Below are 13,469 nucleotides of genomic sequence, written 5' to 3'. Positions count from 1 at the left end.
AATCATATGTTTCAAAAAATTTCAAAAATGTAACATCGACTTTGTTAATTCAACTAACATAAAAGTTTTCTTAATCGAAATTTAAGTACGAGATACAATTACGAATTGATATATTTTTAGTATAAAATTTTTACAAATAAATTTTGCATTTTATAATAATATTTCTTTTTTTAATAAATCATTCAATTTTTAAATTTCTTAGAATTTTTTAAATTTACAAAAAATCATTATTTTTCATATTTTTGTATATTTCAAAATCATTATTTGAAAAATCAAAATTTTTTAATACTTTTGTATATTGCAAGGAATTTACGTGTGCGAAGCACTATTTTCAAATGAGCTGTGTAGAAAGGTCGTCAAAATTTTGGACCTTAAAAAATATGGGTCATGATGGACCTTGAGGGGGTGACACTTTTTATTATCCCTCCTTTTGGACCATCTGGTCACCTAGTTTAGGTATCGGCCCATTTAGCTTAAATCTAGAAACATCTAAACCTTTCTGGTAGGTAGCGTTAAAAATAAGGGAGCAAAGATAATAAAAAACAAATTATTTCATTACAATCAACTTTAGGACAAATTTGGGGAAGGAAATCATACATCACAAAAGAACTAAGATTGAGCACCTTAGGGAGAATTGCCTATCGTTAATATTATCATTCACATCACCCAAGGATACATGTAGGGCTGCGGGTGATTGGGATGAGTTATGGAACAAATTTTTACCAGCGGATATTAATCAAATTCTCAGGAGATAATATTAGATCCAGTATTTTTTCTGTTAATATAAGTTTTAATTAAAATAGTTATATGTGTTTATTTTATATGTATGTAAAATAATAATAATTATTAAATATAATTTCAATAATTATTTCATTAATGTAAAGTTTTGTAATAAGGTTTTTAAAAATAAAATAGGTATACTAAAGATTTAAAGATGTATTACTGTTAGAAAAGATTATAAATAAAAATTAAATATGTGTTTAATTAACATTAAGATACTTATACATATTTTAATTAAAATATGATTATAAAATAATTGTTCCCCGTGAAAATTAGTTTTAAAATATAAAATATTATTTTCTTTAATATTTATTTGGGATTCCATTATTGGTATTTATTTAAGTGCTTATCAAATGTCAAAGTTGGAAAAAAATATATAGAAACAACTGAATGAAAGGTAAGATTATTCTTTTTAAGACTGGGATGACCAAAGTTTACCATGTGTATTACTCCATATATTTAAATTTTCTCATATATTTAAATTTATTCCCTGCCGTTTTTGCATTTTACATATTATAGATGTACCCTTATATCTTCAAAGACTGGTCAATGTAAGAACATAAAGATTTAAATATTTCTTTATTTGTAATTAATGTTCTAAATTGACATATTTTCTTCAATTTCTCCATTAAAAAAAATTAGTGTTTAGATGAATTATTTGTAGCTATATGATTGGGAGTAAAGATTGGATAGTTGACAACCAAAAATTTACAATAATTTATCCAAAAATTATGAATAAGTATTAGAAGTTAGAACTATTCATGATGATTTTTGGATTACTTATGTATTTGTATCATGATAAAAGAGAATGGTCCAAAATCTTTTATTTAAATTGTCTAATTACTTGATCTCATTATTGTTCTAACAGAGTTTTTGGTTGGATAAAGGAAGCGGAAAAAAATGTTTAATGGTAGCTGCTAGGCAGCTTGCCATTGTTCCTTGGTGGTGGCAATGATTATATGATAGTAACTCAAGGTATGTGAATAATTATTGTTGCATTATTTACATACATGTAAAGGTACATTTTGCTAAATACTAATCCGGTTGTAACTACAAATACTTGTGCATCACTCTATATAATCATAGTAACTTTGTTATAAGTATTTTCTTTCTAGTATAACAAACTAATAAGTGTGGGAATTATGGTCAATGGTTATAGCAAGAGGATTCACTCTAGTTGGGAACTGTTAGCTTGTGTGTTGAGTTGTACAATGTAGTATTATATTTTATGCATACCTCAATTGAAAAGAAGCATTTAGGGATGAGGGTGACAAGACAAATTAATGGGTTGTTTATAGTCCTAACCCACAATACCAATTTTTTTAAAAAATTATGTATATATTATAAATTTTGCTTAATATTTTGATAAAAGATGTTATTTAAAGTATAAAATGGAATGCTTTTTTTGAAAATAAAGTAGCAAAACAATATTATGAAGGGTATTTTTCAAAATATTCACATTTTTATCTATTAATAATAACATTTTAATAACAAAATTTTGAGCTAAGACGAAACCTTTTTGTTAAAATTTGCAATCTCTTTAGGTATTGGCTTTTTTGGTCAAAAAAATAACAGAAAAGAGTAAAACAGTAGTGCTAATAAAGATAATTAAATACAGCATTATGCATATTTATTTCCTATATGAATGCAAATAAGAAGTCTATATTACATGTAGCCTGATCTGTTACCTTAAATAATTTGAATAACTTCACCTCACCGGTCACACCCAACCAGCTAATTACAATTTAAAGATAAATCTAAACAATTTTAACTATTCTCGGTCTCCATTCTTGAATGCAAGTCAATTTTATGAAATGCAGGTCACTATGACATTATCTTGTAAAAGATGTAAATCACTTTAGGCAATTACTGTTAAAAATTGTAGTATTGATAGAGAAAGTGTTTGTTCACAAAATAAATCTTTAATAATATTTTCGATATGCACATATTTTGATATTTAATATTTTATAATATTATTGATATACACATATTTTATGAAAAAATAATATTTTAAATGTGATTTAATAGTAGAATTAGAACTACAAGGTCGTATTTTTTCAAAAGCATACTTCCTCGTCCTTTTTGGTAAAAATACTTTTTAAATGAGCAGATTTTAAAATTTTAATAAAATAGGATTTGAGCTAATTTTGCGCAACAAACTGTAGTTTTGTGTGCAACAACTCCAAACTAGGGGTGTAATCCAGTTGAGCCGAGTCCTAGACCGTGGCTCGGCTTGACCTCAATAAAAATAGTTCGGGTTCGAGCTTTGAACTCGACCGAAGTTTTAGTTTCAAGTAAAAAGTTCGGTAGGCTCGAGTTCGGTTTGAAAACTCGAATTTATTTCACTAAATATTAACAAAAATTCGAAATAGGATGGTTTGGCTCAAGTTCGATTGAATAATAAATAAATAATATATAAAAAATATCAAAATATTTTTTTAATAAAAATAACTGAAAATAAAAGAGACTCAATAAGGCTCGAACCTTACGAGCCGAGTAATCAGAAGTTCAAACTCGACTCGATTACAAATTTGAAAAACTCGAGCTCGAACTCGAGCTCGGCTCGATTAATTCCCAGCCGAATTGGAATTTTTTACGAGCCGAATTCGAGTAACTCACAAACAGTTTGACTAGTTTACACGTACTCCGAACGCATGATGAATATGATTAAAGTCGTCCTCTCATCGCATGTATCAGGCATTCATGCCTCAATGTATTATCCATGTGAACAGATTTTCAGAGGAGGTTGCTGTACTTGACAAGGGGCGGTGTGTTGATATTCGTGGCAAAATGAAAATTGGAATGTTATCTCCTCACACCACTTATGAAACATATCTTGTCTTTAAAATATATGAGGATGCCTGCGGACTTGATTCGGCAAAGACATCCATTAGATTTGTTAATGAAAGAGAGGAGGTGCCTGATGATGAAGCTAGCATAGTTTATCCTGATCCACGAACATCTGCACACAACATTGAGCAACGAAATGGAGAGTTTAGTCGGTGGAGGAAGGACGAATTGATGGAGATTAAGATAGCAGAGTTTGAGACTGGTGCAAGAGATGATGATGATGAGGTGGAGACGCGATTTATGTCAACTGATACAAATGTACTCAAGGTTGGCCTTATCGTACAAGGTTTCGAGTTTAGGCCTAAACAACCCATGGCAGTTGTTTAATGAATTTATATGTTGGCATGCTTTATTTTGTCTTTAAAAACTTTTCTCATGTAATATGAATTATCTGTTATTTGAAGGATGTTGATGAATTATGTTTTATGTAAAATTTAAGGGTTTTAAGACAATGTTGTTCGTATCATGGTGTGTCCAATTTTAAGGCCCATATCATAACCGAATACAGTTTCCTTTATTTAGGCCATCTCCAATTATAAATTTATTTTATAATACCTTTATTTGCAATATTTCACCTTTTTAACCTGAATCACTATTTTATTTCCAATCATGACTTTAAATATAATTTCAAATTTACTTCAAACATCATTATAATTACATACAGCGTACACAATCCCTCCATACACATCATGAGGTATGTGTTATTTTATTATTTAATATTGCATAATAACCCGTGCGAGACACGCGTCATTTTCTAGAATTATAATGTTCTTAATTGGTTTTTATATGTAAATGTTGTACAATGTCTAACGTATATCAAATACAAGTTGATTGTTTATCAATGTGTATTATTTTCATAAAAGACAATAACAAATTACACAATGTTTCAAATATAAACCATTAAGCAAAATATATATATATATATATATATATTATTGTATGTGTTGTATAATTTACATTAATGAATGAATATAAATAGGGTAGTCATTGTACGTTTAAAACGAAACGATTATACTTAATCTGTAGAATGCCGTTAGTATGTTTACAAATAAAAAGTTAAAAAATAACATTTATGTTGAATACAGAGTTAACCAAAAATTTTGAATTTTATTTAAATAAACTATATGTACGGGCTATATTATTACTGAGTTCACTACTAACTTATAATTAACTTACTCAATTTAAAATGATAAAAAATGCATAATTGAAGTCAGGATGACTTGCAATCATAATATACAATAATGTAAAATTTACACTATTGTTAATATAAAAGTTGATTTATTAAAAAAATGTTTATTTTTGAAATTCAACGTATATATGCATGGAAAAATATTAGTTTTTTATTTACACTACGGTTACCAAAATAACACTAAGTTATATGTGTGTGTCAGCGTGTATATTGTCGTATGCTACATTTCTTAATAAATTACGATGATTTCAATTATTTATATGCTAAATATCTGATTTATGTACATTTTTAATCACTATTAATATCTAGTGAGATAAATGATTACTTAAATAACATGCATTTATAATTATTCAAAAATTAAAATTATGTAATAAATAAATTGCAATAATTTATATATGGTATTCATATTATCACTAACAAACAATCTATAACTAGTTTTTACGCAACTGAGTATCAATCATGGTTGTAACATAAAAATAAATTATATATTATAAAGACTTATTATTGATATTCATGATTTATTTCAAGGATTCGAAGGAAAAATTATAATTATATCGTTATTTAAACTGTTTTTAAGTTCCTTTCATTACTACTCTAATATTTCTTCATATAATAATTTAAAAATCTTGTATTCTATTATCCTAAAATTAAGTATTTTTCAATTTGATAAAATTTTATAAATATTAGTTGAACTGGTTAATTCATTCAAATTAGTGAATAATATATTTTTTTTTCTTTAAATAATATAAAATACATTGAATCAAATGTCACAATATAGTCTAGATAAAACTTTTATTTAAATAATTTAAAATATAAAAATAATTCAAAATATTTGTACAATATTATCTTAATCAATGAATATTATTTATCTAGAAGAATTCTTTTTAAAAAGCTAGTTTTTTTAAAGTGAAAAATAAATAATAAATCGATTTAATATATCATCGTAGTTTTAAAAAATTTTGTGAGGTCTCATATCAAATTTCAAATATTTTTAAAATCGGGACAAGTACCAAAAATAATAATGTGCTACCAGTGAAGTTAATAATTTTAATATAAATAATCAATTGTCTTGATCTTATAAACACCTAAAACACATTAATTTATATTAACATAAAATATATATAAAAAAATTACATTATTGGTAAGATATTCTCGCCGAACTTGTAATTTAAATTTACTAAATGTAGAATTGACGATGTTTTTCGGCCGAGTCATGTATTCAAATTTCGGATATTTTTTGAAGAATGGGCCAAGTTCTAATTTTAAATTGGAATAAAATAAAATATTTTGACTCACTATAATTCGAACTCATCTAAATATGTAATACCATTATAGATTATTTATATATAAGCGTTCTATTTTCAATATTTTATCTAAAAATAATATATGTACATTTTAATTACTTTTTATAATAATAAAATATGTTAAAAATATATGAGATACATTTTCAAAGTCAAAAAAAAAGATAAATGAATAAAATATTAATTCATTTATGTACTATATCTAATTCTATATCCGAAATTTAATTCTTTAAAATTAACTGTACAAATAATAAAGTAACTATCTTGTTTTTGCGGGATTCAAGTAAATATCTTTAAAGTTAAATAAAATATTCATTTAGCAAACTTACATATTATGTGTATGATAAAAAACATATGTGAGATTATGGTGTAGTGGTATGAGGTTATATAGATGAATTAAATATCTCGAGTTTGATTTCCACAAAACACATCTTTTTTATAAAAATTAAAAATAGGGGTAGTTTAGTCTTTTCAATGAGAATTTTTAATCTCACTAATTATCCTTGTTCTCCTATTATATATAGAAGAGATTTACATACGTTTATTAGATTTCTGAAATAAGTTTCCTGAAGCTAAACATACGTTAAAAAAACAGACTCGATAAAGTATTTGTATAATTCAATAGTCGAATTCAAATATTCTTACGAAGGTGACCTTAAATAACTCACCTATTTATACCTTAGTGCACTACAAGAAAAACGTCAATGGACAACGGTTATGTACTGATATGAAAAATGCAAAAAATCGATATTTTCGTGGGTGTAGTAAAAAATCTTATTTTTCGCATCGGTTCTTGGTGGCACTAGAAATATGGACAGTGAAAACTGATTTGGCCCCATGAGCATCTTATTCAGAACTAATATTAGTTTGAAATCTTCCCAAACAACGTTTTCAGAATCTTAACCATTTTCTGCCATCCAACCACATTCATGTCACTCTCATCTCTCATCTAGGAGCACAAGAGTCTCAACCAAAGGATAGGCAGAGAACAGACTTTCGCTGGTTAAAAACAAATCAGTCAATTGATTGGCACCAAAATCGTATGAAACTATCAAATTTCTGGGTTGCTGAAACTGAGTAAATTTGCTTATACGAAGGAGAGCTTCACCGTTATTTCTGAAACCTAACAGACAAAAGTAATTACTAGAACTCTCATTCACATCCGTATATAACAATTCAAGAATCTCATCATATACTTTCACTATACAAACACAACGAAGACCATTCATACAAACACAACGAAGACCATTCATGCAGAAGACAGCGTTGGCCCTGGCTATAGGTGACCAAGACTTGCGCCTAGGACCCCGACACTCAAGAGCCCCAAAAATATTTAACTTCTTCAAGTAAATATATATGAATTTTCATGGTATATGTATATTAGGGCCCCGTAAACTGATACCATATACCTAAGACTGAAAAATTAGTACCTTTAAAGCCACTTGAAACATGCTTCTACTCAAATTTATCGAAACAATCTTCCAGTGTCTCGACTTTTCTTCCGCCAGCCAGAGCAATGTTCCTTTAGTGTACACTACATTGTGCTCCAATATCGGGCATAAATGGACACCTGGACAAGAATCACTTATAGTTTTCTAAGAATTACTCCTCAGGCTATACAAATCAATAGAAGATGCCACTTCAGTCTAACTAATTTTCGCCACCTCGTAGTCGTTTTTCTCCTTATCAAACCAAAATCCAATAGCTTCTTTGGCTTCTCTAGAATAACACTTTTCTCCATACTTAGGAAGAACTTTCAGTTTTCTAACAAAAGGGTTCCAGAGATAGATAAGTCCGCGATCTTTGCGATTTTGGTAAAGCTTGGTATAGCAAACCACTCCATTGCAGCAACTATGCACCTTAACATCATTCAGCCCACAAAGAAACTCTGATTTCGCACAATTCCTATATGGTTCACTATAATAATATAATGAATATTCGTTGCGATAAGGTGAACTGTGGCATAACAAGTATTTGGTGTTATTTGGACTAGAGAGATGAGCGTTGATGAATCGAGATGATTTAATTAAAAAAATACCATAATTTACAAACTGAGGTGTAGGATAGATTTCATGCATGGTATTTGCACAAGAATCTGCTCAAAGACTTATTCCGGTAGGTAATGGCCTAAATGTTTTGAAGCCATCAGCAACTGAAAGTTTATGAAAAAATAGCTAAAAGCCTAAAACCCTAGCCTTTGTGTCCTGACACCTCTTGCTCAGTTATAAGGGGGTCGCATGACACCTCTTGCCCGCATATCTCAATGACACGGATATCATTTGATTTCATGCTCAGTTTTTTATATATCTCCTCACTTTGGCAAAAAAATTATGTTTTTTGGTTCTTCTACTAAAAATATCTCAGTCTTTACGAAAATTTTAGGATTAAATTTATGAGTGAGCTCACTTTAAATGTTAATGTGCAAAACTTAACAAAAAAATCCCTTAATTGGCAGTAGAAATATGGACCATGGAAGTCTCTTCACTTCATAGTTACAAATTTCAGAAAACCTCCCTGTTATTCTATGCAGGGCACCATTCTTTTATCCATGTCTGTGTATAATAACTCGAGACTCTCTTGATGTCCTTTCGTGATACACACCCAACCCAGATCATTCATTTTCAAGATAACAAGGGAATTAGCATCCACTTCTTTAAGACACCATGGGTTCATTAATAAACCTGCAGTCGGAAAACTTGTACTTATTAACGCCTCTCGAAACATGGCATTATTCAAATTTAATGAAATAATCCTACTGGCCTGCCCATTTTCCACCAGCCAGTACAATGTTCCTTTAGCATACACTACATTGTGTTCCCTTATCGTAAAAGGTGCACTACATTGTGTTCCCTTATCGTAAAAGGGGCACCTGGACAAGAATCGCTGATAATTTTCCAAGAATTACTTCTCAGGCTATACAAATCAACACAATATGCCACTTTGGTATGACTAAGTTTCACAACCTCGTAGTCGTTTTTCTCTTTATCAAACCAAAATCCAATAGTTTCGTAGGCATCTTCACGATAACACTTCTCTCGAAACTTAGGAAGAATTTTCCATTTCCTAACAAAAGGATTCCAGGGATAGATATTTCCACGACTTTCACGAAACTCAGTACAGCTAATCACTCCACTGCAGCGGCCATGCACAGTGACATGTTCTAGTTCACGGGAAAAGACTAATGTTACACAATTCCTAGATGGTTTAGTATCAGAATATAGTGAATAATTACTAAAGGATTCACAAGGTGAAGTGTGCTGGCATAACAAGTACTTGGTGTTATTTGGATTAGAGAGGTGAGTGTTGATAAATTGAGATTATTTAATTAAAAAGTACTACCATAGTTTACAAATTATGGTGCATCTTAATATTGATTTTGTGTATGGTAATTTTACAAGAATCTGTTCTGTGATTTCTTCTGGTATGTAATGGCATAAAGGTTTTGTAGCCATTAGCAAAACAGAGGTTTAGTGAAAAATTAACTGAAATCCTAAAACCCTAAGCCTAAAATTAACATGTAATAACCTTATTTAACATTCAATCAACAGAAAAAATGCAGTAGTCCATCCATATATCAAAATTAAAATGCAAAACTTTAAATTTTAACTCATTTATTTTAGAAAAGATTGGAAGATTACTGGATCACAATTAAAAGATCGAAACTCCAACTGGACATGTAAAAATTGTAATCGAACCTGAATCAGTAAAAACTAAATTTAGGTTTTTAAACTGAAGCCGAACCAATTATACAATCACAGTCTTCAATTTATATAACCGAAAATATACAATTTTGATTCCAATTTCATTCAAAAACCGATCCGAACTAGTTCGCGCTCCCCCCAATGCATAACATATCGAGAGGTGGAGCCTTTTAGAAAATGGGATCCAATACTTACTCATCTCTCATCTCCAAAAATCTAGCAAAATGTTAAATCCAGGAAAAGTACAATGTTCCTTTAGCATACACTACATCGTGTTCCCTTATCGTAAAAGGGGCTCCTGGACAAGAATCGCTGATAATTTTCCAAGAAAAAGTTATCGGGAAAAAAAATTCCGAGAAAAGTTTCTCAGAAAAAATTTCCCTCCCGATCCCGAGAAAATTTCCCGGAAAAAAAATTCCAGAAAAAATTTTCTTGGGGAAAAATTTCCGTCCCAATCTCTATAAAATTTTCTGGGGAAAAAAATTCGTGAAAGAAATTTCAGCAAAACTTTCATTTGAAGTGACAAGTATTTAGTTAGTATTTCAAATTCTAATTTTAAACTTGTTCTTTAATTGCGTTTGATTTGAATAAATTAAGCCCTTGTTATTTTTCGCCATATTTCTTTAAACCCTGGTGGCAACCATGATTCTAGATTCTCAGCACCCTTGGGAATTACCCAAATGAATTTTGTGTTTGATGCTTCGAGAGCAAATGCAATTTCAGTAAGTTGAGCATCAGAAAATCTGACCATACTACCGAAACTTAAGTAGAGAACAGAGTCAGGTTTTTGTTTATCTAGCATAATGAAATACAGGACCTATGTGCCATGACTTACTTTTCTTGATTTTAGCATAATGATCTGCATAAGCAGGCTCAATTTCATGAAAAGTGTTGAGAACCATACCGTAGGTGTTTTGCTCAGACTCTTCGATTGATTTGATCAGTTCACCATACCTGGTTTTGATCTTGACATGTTCTGGCAGTTGACATCTTGTCATCTCTATTTTGTGTGGGAGATTCGGAACCAATAAACTCTCTGTATCACACTCAACAGCTTCATAAGGAGCATAAACAGAGGGACTATGTGTTACACAAAGATAGCATAAACCTGATGGATTAAACTCTACATTCTCAGAACTTGCTCAGAAAGAGTTTTGAATAAAACCATAAGAGATTCTAGCACAAGGATATAGTTTGAGGTAAATGTCCAGGACAAGTAAGGATCATTCGAGGTAGCTATGTTCTCATAATTTCATGTCAAACACTTTCAATCAAAACACTCTAGCTGTGTGCATGACAACCTTTCCTGACTACAATGTGGCAACTATCACTACTACAGCGATGACATTGTCGCCCAGTGAGAGATCTGATCAGACCATTGTACAGCTAACATTGACAAAGTTATAAATACTCATCACCAACAACTACTTGGAATTTAAATGCAGCACTCTGCATCCGGAAACAATTTTGGGATCCCCAGCGTTGCTCCTATCTAAAACCTTACAAAAATACTTGACCTCGCCTTATCACACCAAAAATGTTCAGGAGCAACAATAACTTCAATTGACATTCTTTTTTCTAAGTACCTGTATCAAGTGAGTCACCGATATAAAAACGGACCCAAATGAGTCACTCATTTGAAAATTTGTATAAAAAAACATCACTCTATCGTTAGTCGAAATTTTTAAAAGTAATATATATCGAGTTTCACACATTTTTTATGAATGATATTACATCCAAATGAAAGATTCTGAGTTCTAATATTTTAAATAATATTTTTAGATTTTTAAAAAATTGTCTACTATTTATTTCTATTTAAATCAAATAAAACAATCAAAAATTAAAAATAAATAGTTGATAAAATTTTAAAAATCTAACAATATTATCTAAAATAGTAGAAATCGGAACCTTTCATTTGGATGTAATATCATTCACAAAAAATGTGCACAACTTAATATATAATACTTTTATGAATTTTGACTAACGATAGAGTGATAATTTTGATACAAATTTTCAAATGAGTGATTCATTTGAGTCCATTTTTTATCGGTGACTCACTTGATACATTTGGACAGAGTACGTGACCTAGTTAATAATTAACCCTCATAAATCAATTCTATCACAAGTCCCAATTTTATCATAGGTACATATTGTTGGACAAACTTAGTATTTTAGACTAAGTTGTGAATCATTTTGAGACTCTATATGAGTGAGACACATTATATGTTAGTGGTGTGTATTTATTGGAACGTATTCTTCTCTTCGAGGGGATTCCAACACATATTAACACGCTCAAAATGAGTAAAAGGTGAATGAGAACTGATATTCCAAAGTTTTACCTTTTAATATGAAAAGTGGTTTTGTACCACATCGAGAGTAGCACAAACGTATTCCTTAGTTTTTCTTATAAATACCATGTACCACATCGAAAAGAAAAACAAGTCCTTTCAAGCCTCTCTTTATAAATAGAGTCTTAGGGCACCAGTTTTATTAAGTCAAGGAAATAAGAGTCATCTCTTTCATTCTTGGTCTCTTTAGTCTTAAATTTTTCCAATATTTCGGTGATAGTTCTCGGGCTCAGTTCAAGTTCGCTGAGAGTATATTCGATCTATCGATTATACTAGTATCTCGTTTTATCCTGGGAAGCAGGTCGCTAAACACGGATGGTGCGGGGCGAAACTGCTTTAAGGAGACAGTTTTCTGGACTCGAGATTAAATCCAATCTCTGTTTGTTTTCTCAAACCCTTCTCCTAATTTAATTGTTAATTCTTATATGCTTATGTGATTTAAGAATTAGCAATGTTCTTATGAATTAGTTATATATTCAATATATATATAATAATGTCTTTATCGTACAAGATTGATAACAATCTTAAAGCAGTTTTCTTCAATTTTCATACTTTCTTGTGAGTAGACGCAAAGGTCAATTTGATTGTTTAAATTGGATTTATTTATGGGTATATGAGTGGCCATTATTTGCCTCATTAATTAAATTAAATTTAGTGCGTTAATTTCTTTGATCACTTGTTGCCATGTGCTTGAAATTAATATAAATTTGATTTTAAGTGGTGCTTTGTTTAAGCATAACAGGTACGAGGCAAAAGTAAGCACAAAGTTGTTGGATAATTGGTTTCTTATAAGGCTATTGATGCTTTAATGGTTATTGATTTATGATCAACTTATATTCAAGTGGACATATTTGGTGACATCTCTCTCGGATTGATCATTATAAATTGGTAGATTAAACCCAAATTTATAATTCGTCCATATTTTCGCTATTAATGGATAGCTTATTATGTTTTGTTAACATGGTGATTGATTTCTTAATTCTGAATTGATTTTGGAATTATTAGTACACTGATACAAGAATCGTATATGCTATAGTTTGCATGCGTGTTTGCAAGTTCATAACATGATATTGTTATGCAATTAAATGATATGGCTACATAAATGTGACCCTTCATGATGGAACTTGATTATTTGGTGATTATTTTTTTAATCATTGTTGAGTGATGATAAGGCATCAATTATTATTGTTTAATCTTTAATAATGGAGTTATATCACAAATTTGTAATACTGGATAGAATGCAGTAACATGTTTGTTGTTAAATAATGTGACGAGGTGGGCAGCTGAAGTGAACCAGATT

General features: G+C 29.9%; 1 protein-coding gene across 1 annotated transcript; it reads left to right on the top strand.

The window, feature by feature from the left end:
* Positions 1-3,468: 3,468 nt before the first annotated feature.
* Positions 3,469-3,957, top strand: LOC141704362 (F-box protein PP2-B15-like). Its single transcript, XM_074507593.1, has one exon. It carries the CDS (start codon positions 3,469-3,471, stop codon positions 3,955-3,957), a length of 489 nt encoding a protein of 162 aa, XP_074363694.1.
* Positions 3,958-13,469: the final 9,512 nt, after the last annotated feature.

The sequence above is a fragment of the Apium graveolens genome, unplaced genomic scaffold, assembly GCF_009905375.1.
Source record: "Apium graveolens cultivar Ventura unplaced genomic scaffold, ASM990537v1 ctg7760, whole genome shotgun sequence".
In the NCBI taxonomy this organism is placed as follows: Eukaryota; Viridiplantae; Streptophyta; class Magnoliopsida; order Apiales; family Apiaceae; genus Apium; species Apium graveolens.
Note: the sequence above shows the minus strand (reverse complement) of the source record. Positions and strands in the feature narration are given on the sequence as shown.